Below are 26,248 nucleotides of genomic sequence, written 5' to 3' on the forward strand. Positions count from 1 at the left end.
ATAACATAGGAAAATGTTATTATTTTCAAGTTTAAAATATCAGAAATCTATAGATAAACTACTAAACTACATAAATATCAATTTTGGTGGAGATATACAAAAACTTTCCTGTCAAGTAACTTGGAGATATATTGAGTCACTGAATATGAACAACTCAAGGAATTCTCATCCAGATGCTGCTTTGAAAAAAGATCTCCAATTGATGACATCTACCTTACAGGAACTATCTTTGAAGATGGACGGCTTTAAAAATGACTTAGAAAACCTCAAATTAAATTCTCAAAAACAGACTGATAACCTTAAAGAACTACTACAGCAACACCAAACAAAAATAACAAATATAGAGACTTCTCTAAATGACATTGAAGGGAGACTCAAAGAGGAAGAATTCCAAAAATAATTTCTCTTAAACAGAATACATGGCTGCTTAACAAAACAGATGACTTAGAAAACAGGGTAAGGCGAACAACATAAGGGTATTTGGTCTGCCTGAAAACACTGCAGGAGAAAGCATTATTTAATTCTTAACAACCTGGATTCCTAAATTTTTAGACTTGAAAGATGGACTTTCATTTGGAATTGAAAAGGCACATAGACCACTGAGGAAACCTGCTTCTAATTCAACAAATATTCCACATAGATCCATAGTTATAAAATTTCTTTCATTTCTGGACAAGGAACTAATATTAAAATCTGCTTGGAGAAAATCACCCTTAAAATACAATCAAATCCTGATAAGGTTTGGCAATGATTATTCTTCCAGAATACTAGAACAAAGGAAAAAAGTCTGGCCAATAATAAAACTGTTGAAACAAAACATTAAAGCACAGCTGGCCTTTCCAGCCAAGATAAAAATACTTTTTGCCAATGAGATGAGAACCTTTAATGACTTAGAAGAAGCTACTATATTCATCAAAAACAACAACATAGTGTCTGTCCCAGAAGAAATGGAATGGATGGCCCCTAGTCTTAAAAGAATAAAAGAAACAAATCCTTGGACCGATATTAGAAAGAAGAAACAAAAAAATGATTCCAAAATAGCTGTCCCAAAAAAATAACTCTTACAACTACATCTCTCAAAGTATCAACTGATATGATACATCACTTGTCATCTGTACTTATTCAAAAAAAAAAGGAGGGTTTCTTAAACAACTGAGAAACAGTAATGATTTATTCAGAATGTTCAAAGAGTCCAATAATTCTTCACAAACAAAGGTAGGTCAAGATGGGTTACTATCTGCATTATATAGAAGCCAAGCAAATCAACATAAAATACAAACATAGAAGTTTCTATTCCCCTACTTGAACTCAATGAATACTTATCTTGTTAATTTTTCATTGGTGTACTTATAATAATTTAAGTAATTAATTAACTAATTCAACAAGGTACCATCAGAGTTCAGACTCAAATATAACAAATTAACATCATATATAATAGCAGTAACAGTAGAGTGTTTTGAAAAAAAATGCTGTCATGGAGACTAATGCCTTCTTCAGTTAAAGTATGATTTAGAAATATCATGTATATCCTGGTTAAATAATAGTAGCAAGCTCTGCTATGTCATCATTATTCTGTCTAAATATAGTTAATATCAATTATGGCAGGAATCACAGCTATGAGTGCTGTTTGATCAATCCTGATATGGTGTACGTGGATGCAGCTGTGTCTGGCAGCTAGTACAAATGTCATTATTATTCTGTATAAACATAGTTAATATCAATTATGGCAGGTATCATAGCTTCAGGTGCTGTTTGATTAAGCCTGACATGGTGTGTGTGGTTGCAGCTGTGTCTGGCAGCTGTTGTATGTTGCCGTTTTTGTCTCCAAGAAGCTACAGGTTGCAGCTTGTGATCAAGGTTTACTGATGCTTGTGTATTAGGAAGAGACATTTGGTGTTTTAGCCTGGATCCAGTGGAAGGGGGTGGATAAAACTGTGATCTGGGATATTTTGGCAGAGAATAGTTTGTTTATACATCTACTGAGTGACAGGCGGGAACACTGGAATAATGTGGTATCTCTTGTTGTGGTGGGTTGTTGGGAGGTTTTTTTTTTTATCTGTTTGCTCTCTGTTCTCTTCCTGGCTGCTGCCTCGCTGAAAGGGAGGGAATTTAGGCTTGAAGTTGTAGTGAAGTCAAGCTTTGCTTCAGGTGCATTGCGAGCCTCTGTTATGCAGTATTCAGACACACTAACAGAAACAGACACACCCCTCAATGTGGGGGGCTGTGCCCCCCACACCCCCCCTAACTATATATATCAACTCCAGGGTCACACAACATTGGGGAGGGGGGCAAATCTGCCTGTCAACCATATGAATTGTCGACCAAATAACTGTCGATCAAATGAACTGTCGACCATGTGAAGGGGACCCTTTAAACCACATGTACACATATTGATGGTCTCCCAACACTTCATTTAGCTCATTAAGGTGATTCTTGATAAAAAAAGAAAAGAAAATAATAATCGCAATTTAATATTTATTTATTTTATTTATTTATTTTATTTTACATTTGTTAACCGGGAAATTCCGACTGGACCAGGTCCATTTTCAGCGGAGGCCCGGGGAGAAAAGTTCCAACATCAAGTTATACAAATACAGTACATCCAGCATAATACACAAAACAGGTTACATCATGTATGCTGAGCATAGTAATATAACAAGAATTAATAAAAACACTCCAGGTAAAAGATATAGAACATGGGTAAAAAGACAATGTCTGTCATACTTAAAATGTATTTTGGTCCAAACACATTAAGGACTTACATAAGAGTAGAAGTCTGAGTTATTGTGAAAGACTAAGAGCACTTAGTCTTGTGCAGTGTCCTTTGCAGTGGTCTGGGAGGTGATCTTGCTCTGACGTGTTGGGCATATGGGGATAGTTGATTCTAGGGATCTTTGGGGTTGCTAGGAAGTGCTAGAGAGTCATCAGATTTCCTTCATGGAAATATCTGTGGGAATGGAAGGTGTGTTGAGTGGTTCACTGGCAGACTGGCCACATGGAACAGGCTGGTAAAATGGAATAGGACAAATATTGGTTTGGATATTTTAAGAACAGCCTGGAAACACACCATTTGAACTAGTGAATGGTATTCTGGCAAAAGTGGATGTGCATTGTTGCCCATGCTTGAATTACTTATATATGTGTATGCGAGGATGGAAGTATACTTATAACAAATAAGAAACTAGAAGGTTCTCATAATTTAAAGTCTATGGACTGTATAAACATGCTCAACCATAGCCCCTAAGGCAACCAAAGCCCCTAAGGCAAAACAGCATGCCCAACACACTAGTCATAGGTGACTCAATAGTGAGGCACACTGATGTCCCACTCACTAGGTTGACTAAGGAGAAAGTAACAGTCAGCTGCCTGTCAGGTGCCAGGATCCGACACATAATGCATGCATAAAAACAAAAAAAACTTCAAAAAAACATAAAAAGAAAGAAAGAATGGTACCAACAGCAGACCAGGCTGAAGTTAAAACAGGAATACTTTACTTGTTAGCGCTTTCATGCAGAAGAATCTCCGCACTTCCTCAGACAAGTTTACAGACATTTGACATTGAGTATTTATTCATCATTTAATAATCAAACAATCGAGGCTACCAATTAACAATTAATTCATCAAATATATACATAAATTTAAAGAGCCCCCACTCTAACCTGAAGGTATTATGTGGAAAGTGTATAAACACAACAAGTCCATTCATTAATAAAACATTCCGTGTATGTTATTGTATTTTGCTTATTGTGTTGAAACAATAAATAAAAAAAATATAATCATTCAACCTAAAAAACACGTAGAAACCTAGTATATTTAGCACCTATCTAATAAGGGCTTTCAACTTTAAAAGGCATTTTATTGAACAGGTCTCATTTAAACCGGGGAAAACGTGAGCATTAGTTTTGAGCTGCCATAGCAACTCTTGTTCTTCTAGTATCAAATGACAAGGACCACCCCTTAAGTTCTTATTAACTTTTTGAACAACCATAAACAGGAATCTTTGATTTTTATTTTCCATAATATGTTTAGCAAAAGCATTTGTAACTGCATTCTTAGAGATGGCATATAAATGCTCATAAATGCGTTGTTTAAGTTGGCGTTCACTTTTCCCAAAGTAGAACGCATAACAAATCTGACAGATAGCAAGATAAACAACCCCTTCAGTCTGACAATTATATTTCTCGTTAATGTAATATTTAACCCCTCTTACATAAAATATAGATCCTGTTTGAATGTATTTACAATAATTACAGTGTCCACATTTATACATTCCTTTATTAGGTTTGTATTGTTTAATTGGACGTTCTAAAAGTGTTTTTAAAGATGGTGCTTTTTTAAAAACAACTAAAGGTTTCATGTTGAGAACTCCATGAAATTGTGGGTCCTGTAAAATTAAATCCCAATTAATGTTTAGGATGTTCCTAAATTGAACTGCAAGTTCATTATATTCAGTTAACAAACTTGATCTGTAGTTAATTTAACTACTACTGCATGCACTCAGGTCACTCAACAACAGGTACAAATATGACTCTGTCATTGTACATGTGGGTGTAAATGACCTGAGACATACCTCCCTGGACTACATGAAAAGAGACATGGAGGAGCTCTGGGATTATGTAGCCCAGGCGGGTATGATCCTAGCCCTGAGCAGCATCCTACCATCACTCAGAGTGATACCACAGTACAAGCAGAAAGTGATTGATTTCAACAATTGGCTAAGTTTCTGGTGTCATTCTAAGGGGATCCAGTATCTGTCTGCCTGGGATGACATGATTGACAGACTTCGATGCTTTGCCAGAGATGGGCTGCATCTGTCACCCCTGGGCTTCCAGATACTGGCCAAGGCTCTTGCCACCTCTATAGTGCCTTTTTTAGGCAGTGTTCCAAAGATCAAATTACCACCGTAACAGCTACAAACAAATCCAATCTGAGAGTCATGTTGCTCAATGCTAGGAGTCTAAATCTCAACATACACTCACTTGAGGCACTAATTAAAATGGAGAACATTGACATTTGTGCTATAACAGAGACCTGGTTCAAGGCAGCAGAAAGTACCTCTGCACTACCAGGCTGTATCTCATTCCACACCTTTCAGCCACAGAACTTAGACCAAAGCTCCAAAGACAGTGGTGTATCCATATTCATAAAGGATGTGCACACCTCTAGACTGGTAACCCAATATAATGCATCAGAGATGCTTCAGGTGCAGCTAACATTGGGTAAGACAGAGATTCAGGTTGTAACCTGCTATAGGTCCCCAACCATGACCCAAGACTCTCACTCCATTTTCCTAAGCACCCTGGAGAATATTAGGGTACAACATAACACTCTCTTACTAACTTCAACTACCCCTCCATAAACTGGGTAAACTACTCATGTACCAATACACTTTGCGCAACCTTTCCTGGAGTTCATTAATTCCAATGCCCCGGACCAGCTCATTCTTACTCCCACTAGAAGCAGCAACATCCTTGACCTGGTCATTACTAACAAGGGCAACCGTTGCTGTACACCAATAGTCAGCTCCTCCCTGGTTAGAGCCAACTACAAACTAATCACCTTGAAATCCACATCCCTACCACCCCCAGAAAGGTAACTACCATGAAAAACTTCTCCAAAGCTAACTTTGGGATCCTAAAAACAGAGGTGGCTAACTTCACGGCACCCATGCAAATGGAGAATAATTGCATGTCTGCAGAATCATACACCAATGCACTGTATGAACATGCATACAAATGCATGGATCTCACCATACCCAATAGAACCAAGACACTCCCCTCCAAAAAAAAGGAAGCCAATCTGGTGGTCCCCTGCCATAAAGAAACTCTGCAACAGAAAGAGGAAACTGATCCGGAATAAGGTGAAATCCCAAGAAAACTCCCTTATCTGCCTCAAGAAAAAGTTAAAATCCCTCATCAAATCCTCTAAAGCTAGGTATGAAAACAGAATTTCAACAGTAAAGACAACTACAAGGCCTTCTATAGTTATGTAAAGAATCCCCACGGCAGTACCCAGCTTTGCTCCGAGCTACTGCACAATGGTACCTCCTATACTGAGCCAAGAGATATTGCCAGTATACTGGCCAACATATTCAGTGCCACCTTTACCCCCCCAAAGGACCAATCACAGTACCAGTAGATTGCCAGGCACCCAGTAGTACTGCAGCACAGGTTAAAACAGCACTGTCCATGGCCAAGAATACAGCTTCTATGGGACCTGACAATATCCCTGGCTGTGTTCTATATGAACTACAGAGTGAACTAGCACCTCACCTGTGTGCTCTGTTCAGTCACAGCTTCACCTCAGGCATTGTCCCTGCCAAATGGCACACTGCTGCAGTTATCCCACTCCACAAAGAAGGAGCGACTACAGACCCTGGGAACTATTGCCCCATTAGCCTGATGAGTCTGATATGCAATGCTATGAAATGCATCATCATGGACCTTATAAACAAGGATATAGGGAATCTCCAAACTCTGGATCCCACGCAGTTTGGTTTTGTGAAGGGTAGATCATGCCTGCTCAACTTGGTCATCTTCTTTGAGTCAGTCACCAGAGCTGTGGATGAAGGCAAGGTAGTTCATACAGCATACCTTGAACTGGCCAAGGCTTTTGATACCATTCTCCATTCAGGAATCATAGAAAAACTCACTAAGCTTGGCATCAACCTCTATATCAATATTTGGGTTGCAAACTGGCTCATAGATAGAACCCACAGTGTGAAAGTACACAGCCGATTAGTCACAAGTGGAGTCCCACAGGGTTTGGGCCTGGGTCCTCTCCTGTTTGGTATCTACTTCTCTGAAGTCCAGACCAACACAAAGGGACCCTGGTTGACAAAGTTTGCAGACGATTGCAAGTTGGGAGCTATTATTAACTCCCCAATTGATGTTGATATCCTACAGAATGGCCTCACTGTGACCAACGACTGGTGTCAGAACCATGGCCTTAAGCTCAATGCCAAAAAATATGTCATCATCCCCTTTGGGAAAAACCCAGTTCCCATGAATTACCAAATTGATGGTAGTCCACTGAACACAGAAGACGTTATAAGAGATCTGGGAACACAGGTTGACAGCAACCTCTCTTTTGTTCACCACATTGCCACTGTGGTCAGAAAGTCCTTTTGTGTGGCACATCTCATTACTAAGGGTTTTCATCCAGGAAGAAAGAGGCCATTGTCTCCCTCTACTCTTCCCTCATTAAGGCCAATCATTGAGTACAATGACCCATTTGGAATGTACCTCACTAGACACCTGCAACAACTGAAGAGGCAGCAAAAGTACCCCACAAAGAGTATCCTAGGCCTTAAACACTTTTCCTATATGGACAGACTCAAAAAACTCCAACTATTCTCTGTCTCATATCGCCTACTTAGAGGCGATTTTTGCTTGACTTACAAAGCCATGTCTGACCCAGCTCTGTTAGAAATTCTACATCTAAAGAAATCCCAATACCTCCACATCACACACTTCAGAGACCTCAACCTCATTACCACAGTTAACAGAACATGCTGAGGGACAGGTTCATAACTCAGAGACTGTCCATGCTATGGAACAGACTTCCCATACATGTCAAGCAGAGGACCTCGCTGACCCTCTTCAAGAGAAATCTTGAGTGGATGAGAAACAGAAAATTTTCACCAGGGATAACACCAGTCGCTCTACTTGACAGAGCGACTGGGAACTAAGGTCGGATGGCACTATGCCAGGGTAATCCTATAGATAGGCATGTAAAGGCCCCAGGGCCATTAGCCTAGTACACACCTATGAACCTATAGTAATAAGAATAAGCATTACAGCTTGTGGTCTCTCAAATAACTAAGCAACAGCAAAAAAAAAAAAAAATCGCAAAAAACAAACAGTAGTTATGTAATGTATGAAATTAGTAAATCTAGACATAAAATATATAATTGTCATATAAGATGAAGCAGTTTTTGTGAATTTAGATATTAAAGACAGGATTTAATAACATGGGCTTGTGTATAATAACACTACTGTCTTAACTTGTCATAAATGACATACACTACATTGAACATCAAGAGGAAGCATGATGATTTTTTTATATAAGTAAATATGCATAACAAGACATGTAATTGCTTTAACTTGAGTTGTAGTTTTTGTAACCCATCTTGACCATATATAATACATAAGAGGTTACCAAGGTAACGAATGTTTTATACACAACATCAAACTGACAAAGTTGTTCAAGGGAAACAATAGAAGCCTGAACTAGGAATTTCACAGAATGTAACAAATCACATTCTGAACAAATAGTATTAAATTGACAATAATAACTCAGTTTAACCTTTGCTGATTATAAAAAATAGAATGTTGCCATTTAAATCTAAAAACGTTCAGTATATGCCATAAAATGACAATTTATGAATATGGAAAGGGAACTTGTAATCATTAATCACAATAAGTGAATTTGTTGTTTTTAACCTATAATTTCACTCATTTTATAATAAGAAATGACAGATATGAAAATTCTTATGTGGAGGAAATGGGGGAAGAGGGATGCACTAATAATTAAAATGCACTAACATTCATCAATGTTCACATAAAACAAACTTGATGCTTTTTGTAAGTTAGCAACAAACAAAGTGATTACTTAAACACTGGCAAACAATGAAATATAACTTCTGATATATCCAGTAAAATACATTGTATTATAAACATTAGGTATAAATATTATTACCATCTATTTGTATTAAGTAATAAGTTTTGAAAGACTTTATCAGTAAGGGTAAATATGTTAAATAATTGTGTGCTATAATCTTTTATTGAGGTTTTATATATGATACATCCTACTTTACTATGATTGAATTGCTTGTCATCTACCTTTCATGTAAATATTAATTGCGTATACGATAAATAGACATTTATATTGTATTAAAATTCTGTCTAATCTACAATAGTACTATATTTGTTCAAAATAATATAAATATTGCTTATTCCTAATACAAATATTCTCCATATGATTCAATTTATGGAGCTCAGATGTTCTGGATTGTCAAGGTATGAGTGATAATCTGATGGACTTAGGTTTATCCATCAGATTAGGAATGATTTTCATTCCATGGCTAGTGCGGATCTTAGTTTTGTTAATATTTATTAATTTAAATTTATTTCACAAAAACATTTTTAGTATGCCTGACCAAAACATTACTTTATTGGTAAACACTCAAAGTATAAAACTGGTAATTTCCTTTAAAAGCTCAATCATATATTTTATACTTATCAGAAGACAATATTTAATAGTTACAATAAAACAAAAAATGCATAATCTAAATAACCTAAGATGGATTTGACTTTATTATCTCTAAATACCAATGGCTTAAACAATGCTAGCAAGAGATCAGATCTACTGAAATATTTAAAACTGAACAAAGCACAAATCATTTTCCTTCAAGAAACTCATTTCAAAACAAATGGCAATTACAAATGGAATCCCAAGGAATATATGATATTGGTGCAATCCACTTATAAGACAAAGACAAAAGGGGTAACAATTTTATGGAAAACAAATGTGATTAACCCAGAAATCATTTCTAAGTACAAAGATAAAGAAGGCCTTCTGACATTGGTAATAGTTAAATATGATAACAGAATATGGACCCTAGCTAATCTGAACTGGTTCCCAGGCATTGGAAAAGGAACTGTTAAAAAACACTTGAATTTCATTTCCAATAATTATAAAGGCAACTTAATATTAGGAGGAGATTTTAACTGTATATTTGATATTTTTGAAGCTACAAATAAAAGACCGCAGCGTACACCTGCTGCATCAAAAGCTTTAAACAAGTGGATAGAATCATTTCATCTTGTAGATACTTTCAGATTTAAAGAAGATAAATCTTTGTTGTTTTCCCATCAAGATCACAGATCTGGTACCCAAACTAGAATAGATAAAATATTTGCTGCCCATGACTTTCAGTCTAAAATCATTAATTTCTCAATCACTCCCTGCCCCTTTTTGGACCACAGTTCATTGATACTAAAACTTCAAAATGGATACAAACCATTAATTTTTAACTCCATAATTCCAGCATATATAACTAAAATTAAAGAGTTCAAACCATGGTTATTATCTGAATTACAGTTCTTCTTAGATATTAATTACACAACAGAGATAAATAAAATAATGATATGGGACTCATTAAAAGCTTACATATATGGTAAAACCCTAACTTGGTATAAAAAAATCAGAGAATGGATTTCTGAATTGTTAGATCTACAATCCAAACTTTTGTCAGTAAAAGCTGAAAAAAATCAAAATCATTTGGAGATGAAAAAAAAGTAGAAGTATTTAACAATAAATACAATGAAATTCTAACACATAAAACTAGTTTAGCTTTAGAAAAACTAAAAATTAATACCTTGGCCACTTCTCCCAAATATCTACATAATTTATCCACAAAATCAAAATGCAATCAAAAAATAACATTAAAAGTATCTTTCATAAAAAGAAAGGGAAAATGTCTCGGATATAGGTGACATTATTGATGCCTATAGAAATCACTATATGGAACATTTCCAAAAAGAAAATATACATATTGATCAATTAAATCTAGATGAAAAATGTTCTAATATAAAAAAAAATACCAGAAAAATTAAAACTAGATCTGCAAGCACCCATATCCTACAAATAAATTACAGATATAATAAAAGTGGGTAAAAATATTAAAGCTCCAGGTATGGATAGCATAATTATGGAAATATATAAACTTTTTCCTTCAAAGATACTATCCCTCTTCCATAAAACTCTATTAGAAATTCAGTCACAAGCTGTAATACAACCCTCTAGGAGATATTCCTTAATCACACCAATCTTAAAGGAAAACAAATACCCAAACATTTGTACCTCATATAGACCTATATCATTATTAAATAATGACTATAAGATATTTATGACAGTATTAACTAACAGAATGAAAATACTACTATCCAAAACAATAAATAATGATCAAACTGGATTTATATATCGTAGACACACACATGACAATATTAAAAGGGCAATTTCTCTTATAGATTATGTTAATAAAGAAAAATAAACACTCATAATTGGCTTAGATATAGAGAAAGCCTTTCATTCCTTAAATTGGGACTATTTATTCAAAATCCTAATGCTATTTGAATTTCCTGCATCCTTTGTTCATCTCCTAAAGAATATATATATATATATATATATATATATATATATATATATATATATATATATATATATATATATACACACACACACACACACACACATAATTCAGCGTATGTCAAGTTAGGTCCTTTTACCTCTGAATCTATGCATATAACAAAAGGCACTAAACAAGATTGTCCCATGTCACCAATTCTGTTTGCCCTGGCTATTGAAATATTGGCAGATTCAATTCGTAACAATATAAAAATCAAAAAAATAGATGTTTATGAACAATACAATTCTAAAGTAGTGCTATTTGCTGATGACATATTACTGACATTATCGAATACAAAAGAGACATTAGAAGAATTAGATATATTAATTGACAAATTTCACATGACCTTAGGACTCCATTTCAATAAATCAGAATCAAAATATTTATTTTTAAATACAAAAAAGATCTGCAGACTAAGGGGGATCACATCACAGGGAAACAATAATCAACCTTAAAATATCTAGGAATTGAGTTATGCAAGAATAATAATGAATTAGTCTAAAAAAACTGCAATAATATCATCAATACAATTAAAATCTCTGTGGAAAAGTGGAACAAAATAATGCTAACATTTTAAGATAGACTACATTTAATAAAAAATGGTTTTACTGCCCAAGATAACTATATATAGCCTTGGCAATACAACTGTTACCTGAAAAAAATATACTTAAAGAAATAAATTCATGCCTAATAAAATGTTTATGGTTTGCCAAAAGAAACAGAATAGCTTTACTACATCATATCAGACCATGGAAACAGGGAGGATTAAACTTTCCAGATACAGAAACATATATAAAAGCATCACTATCTAAAACAATCTCAGATTGGTTAAGTCCAAAGTACTCTGCAAACTGGAAAGAATTACGAACTGTAATATCAATAAATGAATTTGATTTACAAAATAAATTTCAAATAACAGATAAGAACAATTTGCCATGGCGCATATTATGTATTAGTATGCAATATAACATAACTAAACCCAGTAAAACTCGTATGATTAATTATTACATTGACTCATTTAGGAAAATTATTAATGCAAATATAGATTTAAAAATCTTGTTTGATCTTTTAACACCATTTATAGTCACAAAGAACTTTCCACATAAAATATATAGAGAAATTATTAATTCCTCGTAACAGGAAGGATTTGTTTGTTGGCTCCAATGTATCAAAGAACTAAAAGTTTTAGAAATGCAAGTAATAAAAACAACATAGAAAATTCCACAACAGGATTGACTAACTTTACAGAGTATTCTCTCATATTCACAAGATTTAAGTAGAATAATTAACAATTCTTCATTTAAAGAAATACCTAAATTTACGAAATGCATATATGGAATCATATATAATGACTTTGACATGGGAAACAGTTTTTCAAAATTTTACAAAATATTGATAAACTGTAAAACAACACCCAAAACCTCATATTGGAAATATATAACAAAAAGGCACGCAATACTGTTAACTGAAGATATTAAAACAAATATCTTACTATCAATAAAATATCTATCCTTTACATAATACTGGAAAGTTTTTAATTGGAAATGCTTGCACAGAGCATTCTTAACCCCAGACATAATCAGTAAAATTAGTTCTTACATAAAAGGAATATGTTGGGGATGTGAGCAAGTACACAATGCAGATTGGAACCACATTTTCTCTGATTGTGTTAAAATTAAGCCATTTTGGAATGGTATTAATAACTTTCTACAAGCTTTATTTAATGAATCATTTTATTTAACTAAAGCTCTGGTATTATTAAATGTGAACAAAGGTCCTCATTTGAATAGGTCAAACATGTATATAGTATGGACAATACTTGCAATTTCAAGGAAGTGTATAACAAGAAGATTGAATACAAACACAATACCAACTTTGGAAGACTTCTACAGCCTACTGAAAACCACAGCATTAATGGAAATTAAAATTAAAGAACTAAGAATTTATCAACAACCCTTGTGGAAAAGTCTTATCGTTGATTGGCACTATACAATTGATCAGACACTCTGATAATGGATTGGACATGCTTGTAAAGTAACTGTATACATTAAGATCTGTTATAGTGTCGGCTAATGTAAATACTGTGCATACTAATTTAAGATGTTATATGTAAATACTATGGAATTTATTCAAATCTATTTGAAAAATAAAACAAATTTTGAGAAAAAAATTAAAAATCACAGAAAATATTTAAAATAACATTGAAAGGCAGTCTCAGACAAATAAAGAAAAACAATATCTAAACTAAGCTTCACTATATTTCTGACTGAATCAAAGAGAATTACTATTCTGTACTTACTTAATAGAGCAAGGCAGATGATGTGGTGAATGGTCCTCCTTGTTGTCAGGTCCAAGATAGAATACAGAATGCTATGTCTCACTAAGACTTCTCAGAATAATATATAAATATTACTTATGGGATAGCTTGCAGAATGACATCACTTCTGGTCATCTGACATCTAGTTCCCATGCAAATCCCCATTTCTGGAAGCTGGCAGAATTTAGCGCCTACCTGTAAAAATGCATACAAAGGGCTTTTGCTCAGATCTGTGGCAGGTACTGGAAGTTATAAAACAATTTCATACCTCCAGACTTCCAGAGTAGTAATTAGTTCACCCCAAAGACAATATAGAAGGCTTCTAGGTACAGACTTTGCATCTCTGACTGCATTGAAACCTGTGAGATAGCAACTTTACGGCCTAGCCTGTAAAGTGATTTAATTTCAGATATATTTTACTGTTTGCTGGACTGAGGTTAACCTTCCAGTTTCCTCTGTTAAAACATATACATTTAAACAGTTACAGTATTGCATTTACATTTCTGTTCTCTCCAGTAGGGCACACTGTGGATACATTTCAACCACAAGCCCTTTACAAATACCTTTTCATCACAAACATCTGTACAAATCAGTTTGATATACACATGACATACAGTTCTAATACATTTGTAACCCAAGCATCTAGTATAAATCAGTCTGATAGTCACAGCTGACATAATTATTTACAAAATTCCAGATAGCTGTACTGGCAGTACCTCCTATTGTCACAGATGTAATCAGGCATACTCATTGTTTAGGTCTGAATGCATTTTACTCTGAACATTTTTCCAGAAATATTAAGGCATATGGAAGAAATACTGAGTCTCTGGCTGTATGTACTGTGCATTCATTTTTATAGCACAGGTGTATACATAACTTGCTTGGATGTAGAACTGCTTATCCAAATAAAGTATTTTCCATAGAGACAGGGCTAACAACTATAGTGGCATACACATGTGTGTGTTGGAAATGATATACACATTTATTGAAAATGTAGTGGGTCAGTATTTAGAGAGCTGTATGTTTTTAAATGTGAAGCAAGGGAAGGGCAATAAAATGGGACTGAGAATACAAAGTGGAATTTTCTGGCCACATTCCTAATAGCAATTGTACTGGGTAATCTTAAATTAATAAAAAAACAGACAGACAAAACTTTACATTGTACTTTTGCATTATTATATGTTCAGAACCAGTGAAATGAACAGGGATATAAATCTAACACATTATATTTATGTGGGCATTTGAATTGTAGTAAATGAATGTAAATACACCAGACCAAACAAAAACTATTGATGACACCTGCTGACAGATTGGTGCAGTTTGTACAGTTGCCATGTTTAGCCTAATATGTGATATTTGTCAGACTACTGCTATGTCTGTGGTAGGACCTAAATCAGCCTCATCTGTCCATATAGCCTATCCCGAGCATGTGTCTCATTCTTTTGATTTCTGAGACTACGACACCAGCTGTGCTTATATCCATTTTGAACCTACTGTTCTCACTATAAACAGAAGGCTTTGATGTGTGGCTTCATTTATTTTAAATTTTAATACCTATCTTCATTCTTTAAGAAAAAAAAACAAGGTCAAGCAGAGATTCAGTGCACTGTAGAAAAGCCATGTCAAAATGTGGCACAATTGAAAACGATACAAAGAAAAGTCAAATCCAGAAAAATAAATGAATTCTGATAAAGAACGCTCAGCAGAACAAAAAACAATGTAAATATTGGAAGAGCGTTGCACCACAAGTTTTAATATTTCATCTGAGTATTCAAACTTGCTAAACAACCAAAATGGCGAAAAGACAGCTTCAAAACAACAGCTTCAATAACAGGCTTTTACCATGTTGAATCCACAATATATGAAATCTGAGTATTCAAAACTTGCTAAACAACCAAAATGGTGAAAAGACAGCTTCAAAACAATAGCTTCAGTAACAGGCTTTTACCATGTTGAATCCACAATATATGAAATATAGAGCTTTGCTATTGTAAAAGTCAAGTGGCGTTATAATTCCACAGCTTTAAAACATGTGGATGTCAGAAAAACAGACAAAACAAACATAAAAGTGAAGAACTCTTCTGATGTAAACAATGGACAAGTGTTTTCAGCGTTTTCAAGCCTTCTTCAGGATTCTCTTCCTTCTTGGGATCTGAAGAAGGCTTGAAAAAGCTGAAAGCGCTTGTCCATTGTTTACTGTGGAATTATAACGTCACTTGAGTTTTACAACAGCAAAGCTCTATATTTCATATATTGTGGATTCAACATGGTAAAAGCCTGTTATTGAAGCTGTTGTTTTGAAGCTGTCTTTTCACCATTTTGGTTGTTTAGCAAGTTTTGAATACTCAGATGAAATACTAATACTTGTGGTGCAATGCTCTTCCAATATTTACAACAATACAAAGAAAGGATTAAAAAAAGTAAAAACAGAGCTTAAAGAAAATGCTGGTTATATAGAATTGGAGTCTACAATTTTTGTTTAGTTAAATCGCATTAACTATTAAACTTGCAGATTTGTTTAGATAAATATTATATGGTGCTTTGCAGAAGTACATAAAATTGTAATCAAATTATGAAAATAGTATTTGTTCAAAATGTCTGCAGAACTCAGTAGCACAAAAGATATTGTAAGAGTGAGATGGGACAATTCATGGTTTATTGTGAACTAATAATGTTTTATTAAAGGTAGAATCGTGTATAAAAAGCTTTTTGTGTAGCTGTTTTGATTAGTGGTCATAAAACAGAGTGTAAGAAACACCAAAATGCTCCCAAAATAGAAATAATCGAAATGATCTAGTGAAGAACATTAAAGTAGAGCAGACGAACTAGAGAACTGTTTTTGAGGGATTCCAGTAGCAAGATTTGTGTCCTTACGTATCAGATCTTGCTCATGAAAGGCTGTCTCTTCAGATATCACATCAAAATCTGTGTTCAGAGTGAGAAGGGGGGGCCAGAAAATGCTTCAGCTTTGACTTGCATGCATGTTGCCATAGTGACCAGCCTTCCTGATTACTCCCCATGGGGACGACAGCAGGCACTCCCTTCAAATGCCATCCTAAGTCACCAGCTTCAGATACTGTAAACCTTGTACATTAGAAACTCTGTGTCTCATCCAGGAAGCATGTGGTTGGCTATGGTCACCTCACTGTACCTTCCAGGGGGTCTTAGGAAATTCTGCTTACTAATGCTGCAGAGAGAAGAATACTCTGCAGTGCAAACACTGTTTCACCGTAATCTGATCTAACTGTTGTACTGCTGCACTAAAACTATCTTGCTATTTCTGGACCAGTAGACAGGCTGTTTGATGTAAGGAGACTGCCATGCCAAATACTAAGATGCTCACTGACTAAAATGTGTATTCTGTTGCAAAAGGCACTGTAGCCCACTGCCCAAGAAGTTAAATTGTGGACTGCTGAGATACAATAATACATAATTGACTTTCCATGTCTGATTTCCTTGATGTGTTTTTAAACTGATGGATAGCAATAGTAAAAATATTTTGGCACAGATTTATATGAAATTGATTTCATGCAGTACAGCAGTACAGAGGAAAAAAAAGGCTCTTTCCCCATGATTATATTGTGGCTCCCCCTGGAAGTTGCATAAAATGTTAATGGCTGATTGTTTTCACTTTCCCACCTGTCCTGTCATCTCGTCTTTACACTGTTCCATGACAACTTACTGACCCGCCAGCCTGCGATCCTTCAGTTCAGACAGGTCCCACACACCCACCTATGGCTCCTACCTGCGGGACAGCGCTATCAGTGAGGACGTCATCATTGCCACCAGCCAGAAGGTATGCATTTTATCTTGTACTTTAGAGGTAGCATATGTTTCCCTGTTACAGTAATTTGCAGGCCTCCCCAGGCAAGCTGTACAAAGAATCACAAATGTCTGTTGTGGTATTTACAAATGGGAAAGCATTGCAATTTATAAGGGCTATGCAAGAAAATTGTGTTGAACAAATAATACACACTGGCATATGATACTGAATCCTGTTCTCTATAGTCCTCCAATATTATATACAGTATGGCAACTTGCTGCAACTATATTTCTACTTTTCTATCTGCAATAATTTGAAAATCAACATGGTTTTATCATTTTTAGAGCTGCATTGCCACTTATCTAGTTTTTCTAGTGCAGAGTGCGATTTTTTTGCGCCATCACAAAAAAAAAATCATTTAATTGTCTCTTTTCCCTGTATTTGGATTTAAGGCAGTTTATATTTACTTTCTGTTTGATGAGCTGCAGTTTATGTTTCACTTTAGAAATACAGTTTTCACTGCTCTGTGCATTCTTTTAAACAACTACTTATTTCTGTTTGCAGGTGTCAGCTCTAGCCAAAGAAGTTGAGAAGGATACCTATCGCCTGAGTTGGGGCATGGAAAATGATAACGTGGCTCTGTCTTCCAGCCCCATACACTCTGGGTAGGTAGAATGAAGGAGGGTGTTTTATGTTCTAAGATAACCTTTCAAATAGAACTGCTGTATTCTGTGTATTTATGGCCACTTTTCTGGCAATTTCTCTCAACCTTTTTTTCTGTAGTTGATTATCCTTCACTGCAGAACTGTAGTATCCCCTGAAAAAATGTACATGATTATTTGTGAAGCAGAGTCATAGTTACATGTTGGCAGGAAAAAAGACAATAAAAGGAGAACATTGTTAAGAGTTACAGAGGAGAAAATGAAGGTAGAGCTTGCGAATGGTGCCTGGATTCACTTTGTACGTAGAAGGTTCAGAACATAGCATTACAATTTCCAGAAAATAGAGTATTCTGGCATCTGTTGTTTCTAGTTCTGCAGCAGGTGCAATAGGCATGGCAGAGTGTTGCACTCTGGGATTCTGTTAGTGCCTGAACTACTTTAAACAATTAGTTTATTATTTTCTAAACTCTTTGTTAGGATTAATTACACACTGCTATAGCTTCTGCTATTCTTATACTTTTTCTAATATTAACCACATTTAGTTAATGTAACCTGCACTTGCAACAAACAGAAAGAACAGCACATTTGATTTATTCTGGAAACCCTGCCTGAATTTATCACCTGTAAAAGATTATGATCCATTACTGTTTATTTTATAGTAATTTTTTGTGATTTTCCCCTATAAGCTGCATTTGACAGTTTATAGTTGACTATACTCACATTAATAATTAAAATACTTGGGGCCTTCCACATCGGGACTTGAACATCCTGCTTAGTATTGATTCAGACAGTGTGGTATAGCTCAGTGTTCTACTTATTCATTTGATCTGATGTATCACAATGTAGGAGTTCATCTTTAAGGAACAAATGGTGATGCTACTGTTTTAGTGTATTTTAACTTCATGTTTTTGTCTTTTATAGGTTGTCATTAAGTCTTAGTACATTACTAGTCATGGGTAGATTTTCACAGGTTTGGTTATTATCCTTAATGATGAAGGGACCATCTGTCAGTGTACTTTATGTTCTATATTTTGTAATGACTGTAATAATTTGACAAGTCAGAGATATTATGTACTAAAGGTGTATATTTTGATGAGTTTGAAAACTCAGGTCTGAAATTTATATAAGAACATTAATGACTCTTGTGAAGAATTAAGAATGCCAATAACATTGTTGGTTGAGTGTGCATCTCAAACTACACCTTATGACATAAGGCCAGACAATCAAAATTGCATGTCATTAGCAGATAATGATACACAAACTTGTGCTTGCAAAAAACAGTCCATTCAACAATTAATTATCTTATTTTAACAAACTGAGGTTAAAGTTAAACATCTGTTACTGAACTTGTAATGGGAGATTACAGGCCCAGTTCCAAAAGACTTGCCCTCAGTGCAAGTGACCACTTATACTGAGAGTCTTTAGGAATCTGGTCCATGTAGCAAGCCCATTCATAGATAGACATTACACCGAAGTAACTCACTTACACTGAGGGAAGATCTTTTGGAATGAGGGCAGACTTGCTGTGAGAGCAACTGTTTTGGAATCTGGCCCTATGTCTCTGATCCCAACATATCAACAGACAACATTAACATTAAGCAGTAAGTCAACCCGGACAATGTTATGCAAGATGGTGATGGAGATCATTGCAGCAATCACCAGGTTTCTGAAACTAATGCTGATGTGTGTGTAAGTCCAACCAATATTTCTAGCCACTGACAGTTAAAATGTAAATGTTCTACAAGTTCTTCATCTGATTCTAGAACTGATCATACTGTAAGGGACAGAAAAAGAAAAATGGCGGCATTGGGTGGAAATAACCTCCCCACCAAAGTTTAAACACTGATGTTCTGTCTCTCAGTTGTTGCCAACTCATATCAGTAAGGGCATCAAACATTTGTTCATCCCTTAGAGGGATGGGGGAGTATTACATCTGCTAGTTTAAAATTAATGAGTATTCAGATGTCTTAAAAACTTTGATAGGGCATGGTCAATTGACGTAATATTGGTTCATGCAAGTGTCAGTGACTTAAATTCTGTCCTATTAAAATTAGTTTATGGGTGAAATGTTTGATTATTGTATGAAGCACACAGTTTAGGATCAGTTTCACTGAAAATCATTCCTTCTCATAGGTTGAGTAATTATTATCATACAAAAAAAGATTCAACAACCGGTTCCATAGATTTGGTTTACAACATGTCGATGTTATCATTAACTGAGAAACAGCAGCAGTTGAACCTGATGTTTTTGATACTTATACTTTTTATTGTTCATTAGAATTCAGAAGCTAAACCTACTAATATTATAAAGCCTTTTGCATGGGTCTATATTAGAACAACGAATAATTAAAATGTTGACCGCTCTAAAGAGCGAAAATGCCGAACCTCAAAGTGTTTTTTGCGAGATCGCAGTACAGTGAAGATCGGAATATTTGCTCTTTCCTCACTGTAGTGTGATCTCAGAGTTGGTATATATATATATATATATATATATATATATATATATATATATATATATATTTAGGGGGGGCACTGCCCACCCCCAGTATAACTAGTTCGAGGTCCGACATTTTCGCTCTGTAGAGCGTTCAACATTTTAATTATTCATTGTTCTAATATAGACCCTTTTGTATTACTACTCACAGTCTCAGTAACAAGATGAACAAGATTCTTATGCTGGCATATTTAAATTAAATACCTCTCATGTGGTTTATTTGGCCATCTGCCAGTTATGTAATAAATTTTACATTGGTAAAACTGACAGGTTACTTAAGGATAGAATAAGAGAACATATCTGTCATATAAAGAAGAAAAGCACATTTAATGCCCTTGCGAAGCACGCCTTTGAAACAAATGATAGACATAGGTTTAAGTTTATGGTTTTGGGTAGATGCTATGAGAACAGGAGGGGAGGTGAAATTAGGGCTAGGACCAAGGAGTTAGAGGCAAACTGGATTGTGAGATTGAGGGCTGACATAGGGCACGGTTTGAATGACCATGTACCTATGAGACCTGTTTTAAAAAATAGACCACTACATAGGTAGTGATTAGAAGGTTTTATATATTTTTTTATGTTTTTATATAATTTTGTATGTTTAACAAGTACATGTTCTTTTAAATATTAAATGGTTCTGTCATGTGATGTATAATTATGGTATAAAAGAGGTGGTTTTGTGATGATATGCATTCACCTGAAGAAGCATCTAGTGAAAGTGCTTGTGTTGTGTGAATAAAGCAGTTTGTGTTTCTGAAGAAACTAGAGCCTTGTCTTTGCTACCTTTCTGCACAATTCCTTCTCATAAGTTGAATGATTATTAGCATACAAAAACAGATTCAACAACCGGTTCCACAGATTTGGTTTACAACAACATGTCGATGTAATCACTGACTGAGAAACAGCAGCAGTTGAACCTGATGTTTTTGATACTTATACTTTTTATTGTTCATTAGAATTCAGAGGCTAAACCTACTAATATTATAAAGCCTTTTGTATGGGTCTATATTAGAACAACGAATAATCAAAATTTCGAATGCTCTAAAGAGCGAAAATGCCAGACCTCAAAGTGTTGTTTGCGAGATCGCAGTACAATGAAGATTGGAATATTTGCTCTTTCCTCACCGTAGTGCGATCTTGGAGTTGATATATATATATATATATATATATATATATATATATATATATATATATTTAGGGGGGGCACCGCCCACCCCCAGTATAACTAGTTCGAGGTCCGACATTTTCGGTCTGTAGACCGTTTAACATTTTAATTATTCTTTGTTCTAATATAGACCCTTTGGTATTACTTCTCATAGTCTCAGTAACAAGATGAACAAGATTCTTATGCTGGCATATTTAAATTAAATGCATCGTCATTGTTATTGCAGCAGCCCTGGCAATCATTCTGCGCTACACCTATGTGGCTTCTTTAAATGTTAATATCTGCACCAACATTCTCAATGAGAATGAACTGTAATACTTGTTCAAAGATCTTTGAAAGCTATGTGTTTATATATATCAATGAGACTTATAAGACTGTAACTATACAGGCTGAAGATATGGGTGCTGAGGGACCTGTTAGACTTATATTTTGATACTGAAGCCCAAGGCAAAATGTAGATTAGCTTATTAATTGTTTTGAAATTCCTGGTAACAGAGATTGCAAACATGCCCACTCTACTGCTGGTTGATTTTAATTTTCCCACTATAAAGTGGAAGAAATCTCTTTGTAAATATTACTCTGAAATGGAATTTGTCTCTTTGTAAATCTTACCCTGAAAATGGACTTCTTTTATGGTTGAAAAAAACCTTTACTCAATAAATTCAGTTTAAGACTAGGGGAAATTATATTCTCAATCTGATCTTTATAAATAAACCTAGGCTAGTAGTTAACCGATATGTCTTCCCTCCCCTAGGCCATTTGGATCAGATTGTTATTAAATATGAAATACCAAATCCCAATTTACACAAATCCAAAAATGAAGTACATAACTACATTATAATGGAGACTATAACACAAAAGATTTCTATTACTGCCAAGTGGACTGAAGTAACATCTAGTGGTAGTTCCTGGGGATGGAATTTTCTGGAAAATCTGTGTAACGGAGTGCTTCAGGGCCACATTGTATGTAAACACTCTACAACAGAAAATGCTGTCTCATCTAGTTGAAATAATGATATAAAAGCTTTGTATGCTAAAACAGGTATTAAGTACAAGATTTATAGGCAACATCTTACCCTGGCTACTAAAAAAATTCATTAACAGTCAAGCTATGAAGAAAGTGAGACAAGAAAATGCAAAAGTCAAATCAGAGAACAAGGAAAAAGCAGTATCATTTAATAACAAACAAATCATTTTAAAGATATGTTAACTACCAAAAAAAAAAAAACAGTCAGCCAAAGGTTGAGCCTTTACAATTAAGGGGCAACTTAAGTAACCATTAAGTGTATGGCTGATTGCCTCAATACAACTTTTTTAATAGAGAGAGTAAATATTCACCAATATAGTATAACAATAGAATTGCTGGACATCAGTTTGGCTAGATGTCCACTGATCGACAAAGACCTTCTCAAGAAATTGCTCAATAAGGTTAAGAATACTTGTATCATAGGAGCTGATCATTTCTGTGAGCAATTCATCTGGAATTGGCTGCCCATTGCTATCTTATTTAATTCCATACTAAGGGATATTGTTATGTCAGAATCTAGAAGAATGGCCAGTATTGTTCTTATTCACATGGACATTGTAGAACGCATTTGTGCCATGTCTAACATCTGTACTAGGCAAATGTTTTGAAAGGTGTATCTTATCACTATTAGCAGTAAATCATATGAGCATGGCATTATATGATGGACTTCATTAGTAGAAGAGCTACCCTAATTTGTCGGATTAGTTTTTATGAAATGGACAGTCGTGCTGTTGACCAGGGCCTGTGTATTTCTGCAGTCCAACTAGATCTTTCCAGGGTCTTTGATTATGTCCTATATGGTGTAATCTAGCAGGAGCTATGTGGGCTCTTTCTTTTAGCCAGTTTGCTATCTATCTTACCACATAAGAGTCTTTATTTAAAGCATAACACCTATATGCAGTATGGTGTCAAACACCCTGGCATGGTCAAGATACAATTTGTGAACAGCTTGACCACTGTTTACAGTACATGTGTCCCTCAGAAAGAAGTTAAGTAGTTTTATTGGGCAGAATCCCCCTTTAATGTAGTCAAACTGTTGAGGATCTAGCCTAGTGAGATTTTTGATGTCATAATTGATGAGATCAGTTATGATATGTTTCATAGTTGTACAAATCAGGCTTGTAAGGCTAATGGGTATGTCATTACTGTAGTCCTTCACCTCTGCAATGTGCCACTATTTGGGAACTAATTGTGTGGCAAAGCTTAGGTTAAACAATTTGTAGAGAAGTTCATCAAGGACATGGTTGGCACAATGTATTAAACATCTAGGTATATTGTCAGGTCCCATGGAAGAAGTATTTTTGGTCTTTGATAGCAACCTCAAAATATATTCCCCTGTGAAAATAAGGCATTCTGTGATGTGTGGAGTTTGGATAGATGTTTCAGAACTGAAGTTTGCAGTAAACTTGTTTGCTAGCATATTGGCCATGTTTTTTGAGTCAGAGTGGTTAGTCCCATTTAGGATAAGTTCTAAGCACTGATGGGTATTGTTCCTTAGTTTCATACCTTAGCATAGCTACAGAATGATATCCAGTTATCCTTACCTTTAGAAGCTAACTAAAATGAATGGGCTGCTTTACTAATCCTAATGTGAAACAAAAGCAAATGCACTATTACAATGGGTGTTGAACTTTCACATGTAAGTGTTGCTTCTGAACTTAATGCAGGGGCAGTTCCATGTTCTAATGATGTGATCTTTTAAGGTGTGTAAAAAGAAATTTTGGTTCATTTCTGCTTTTAGGGCAGGAGGAATCAAATTTCAGAAGTGTGCAACATACACTGAGTATAGGGAGCCTTCATGGTGTTTTTTTTATGTTGTAATCTGTATTAGATGTAGATTTTGAGATCAGAGTTTTATGTTCCTTTTAGTTTTTGAAGGCTGGTAATCCTTGTTGACTGTGGACATATTAAAGTTGCCTGTAGCCAGGCCTTCTTTCCCTTCAGAAAAGCCTCTAGTGTCTCCACTAGAAGTCCAACCTCATTGATCACCTTCCCTGGTAGTTGTACTCCAATTTACCATGTCATTACAGCTTCTTTCTAGCATGCAGACATAGCAGGGAATACTATACACAAAAGTGTATCTGTCTGCAAACCAAGCCCTAACTAGAACTAGGTGTGGACAAATCAAGCAGTATGTAGGGATTAGCTGTGGAACTGGGACCAGTCCCTATAGTTCAACACTTGGAACAAAGGTCTGTGTGTATGGATGGGGAGGAAGTTAGTAAGGAACCATTAAGAGTGAAAGCCTAATGATGTTTACAGCCTAGAGATGTCTCTGTTTGATGGGGCTGCTACAAGTGTGTCAGCATAGAAAGCTTTATTACCTGAAGTTGTATGAGATACTTCTCTGACCATTGTCAAATTGAATATAAATACAGTCATTGTAAGGCAAGAACCAACACACCTTGTATTCCAGTTGTCTCCAAGGTTTATCCAGTGCACAGGAGTTAAAATGTCTAATAACATCTGTGAAGCTTTTTTGTGAGCCTCAAACCTGTTGTTGACATGCATAAACCAACCAGGAATGAGCCGACAAAACTGAATTAATACAAAAGTGCAAAGTGTGGCAATAGAAAATAACCTACCAGAAAGAGTCCCATACCATAGTAAGTGGAATCATGTCACACCACACATTTTTTTTTACCTTCGAGAAATTCAAGTCAGCTATGAGGAAGTCCTGCCAATAATTCCTTACACCCATCTTCTGAAAAAGGCAAACATGTAATATTTCATTTTTTGCACTTCATCGTCCAGTTGAGCTTCCCTCCATTACATAAGAAAACACATAAAAGCCACCATTTTAAAAAGTCTCAGAAGAAGAATGGGCATGGTTTGTGTCCCAAAGCAACAGATTACATTCTGTGGCCACAATATCTGTTTGTGCTCCTTATTCCTCTAATCACACAAAGTGTAACTATGATAACAGTGTTAGATGTTCCACCACTGGAAGTAATTTGGACACTCATCTGATAAAGAGATCTGCAATTTTTTTTAAATGAGCAGTGGTGATTTCTTCTTCAAATGATACCCAGCAGCATACATCATTGTGTTTAACACCTGCTTATATGGGGTTCCCATGTCCATTTTCTACACCTATCTCAAAATTCACCCTGCCAATGCTTCGGCCTCTGTCATCTTCCGCCCAGAGCTACTGTATTCTAAATTAGTCTTAGCTTTTTTCAGTATTCCCTTTTCAGCCTATTCTCGTACAAACTTGCAAAGAAACTTTTTTTGCCAGGAGATGCCATTCTTTCTCCTTCTCTGAGGCCACATTTCCACTTTCCATTCTATTAAATCCTATCAATGTTTCACTGGTGGATTAGAAGGCCTTGTTTAATTTCTGAAGATAAATGTTAGATCAGACAAAGATCTAAAATCCATACCTCTACTAGTCACTCCAGCTACCACACAGGCTTCTCCACCCTCATCCAGGTCATCACAATCTATCCCATAAATGCAGTGCTTGTCTCAAAGCTAAAGATGATCACTCCAGGAATGGGTATAGATGTCCCATCTTGTCAAAGACAGAAAACTAGTGAGAGCACTTCTTTCTTGGGGATGAGATTGACAGAAATGCTTAGGGCTACTCCCCTCTATATTTAGGATACAAGGCTCTTTCATTTCTTCAG

General features: G+C 35.4%; 1 protein-coding gene across 31 annotated transcripts in view; it reads left to right on the forward strand.

Annotated features, from left to right (window-relative positions):
• The window catches only part of ANK2 (ankyrin 2), a 3,034,032-nt gene that overhangs the window by 2,411,358 nt on the left and 596,426 nt on the right, over positions 1-26,248 (forward strand). For 29 of the 31 annotated variants that reach the window (XM_044061567.1, XM_044061562.1, XM_044061555.1 and 26 more), the window contains 2 exons: positions 17,202-17,304; positions 17,836-17,936. In XM_044061567.1, coding sequence (XP_043917502.1) covers positions 17,202-17,304; positions 17,836-17,936 — 204 coding nt within the window. The remainder of the gene's footprint in view (positions 1-17,201; positions 17,305-17,835; positions 17,937-26,248) is intronic. The other 2 variants (XM_044061556.1, XM_044061561.1) reach the window with 1 other exon arrangement.

The sequence above is a fragment of the Protopterus annectens genome, chromosome 2.part0, assembly GCF_019279795.1.
Source record: "Protopterus annectens isolate FY-2018-M chromosome 2.part0, PAN1.0, whole genome shotgun sequence".
Classification (NCBI taxonomy): domain Eukaryota; kingdom Metazoa; phylum Chordata; order Ceratodontiformes; family Protopteridae; genus Protopterus; species Protopterus annectens.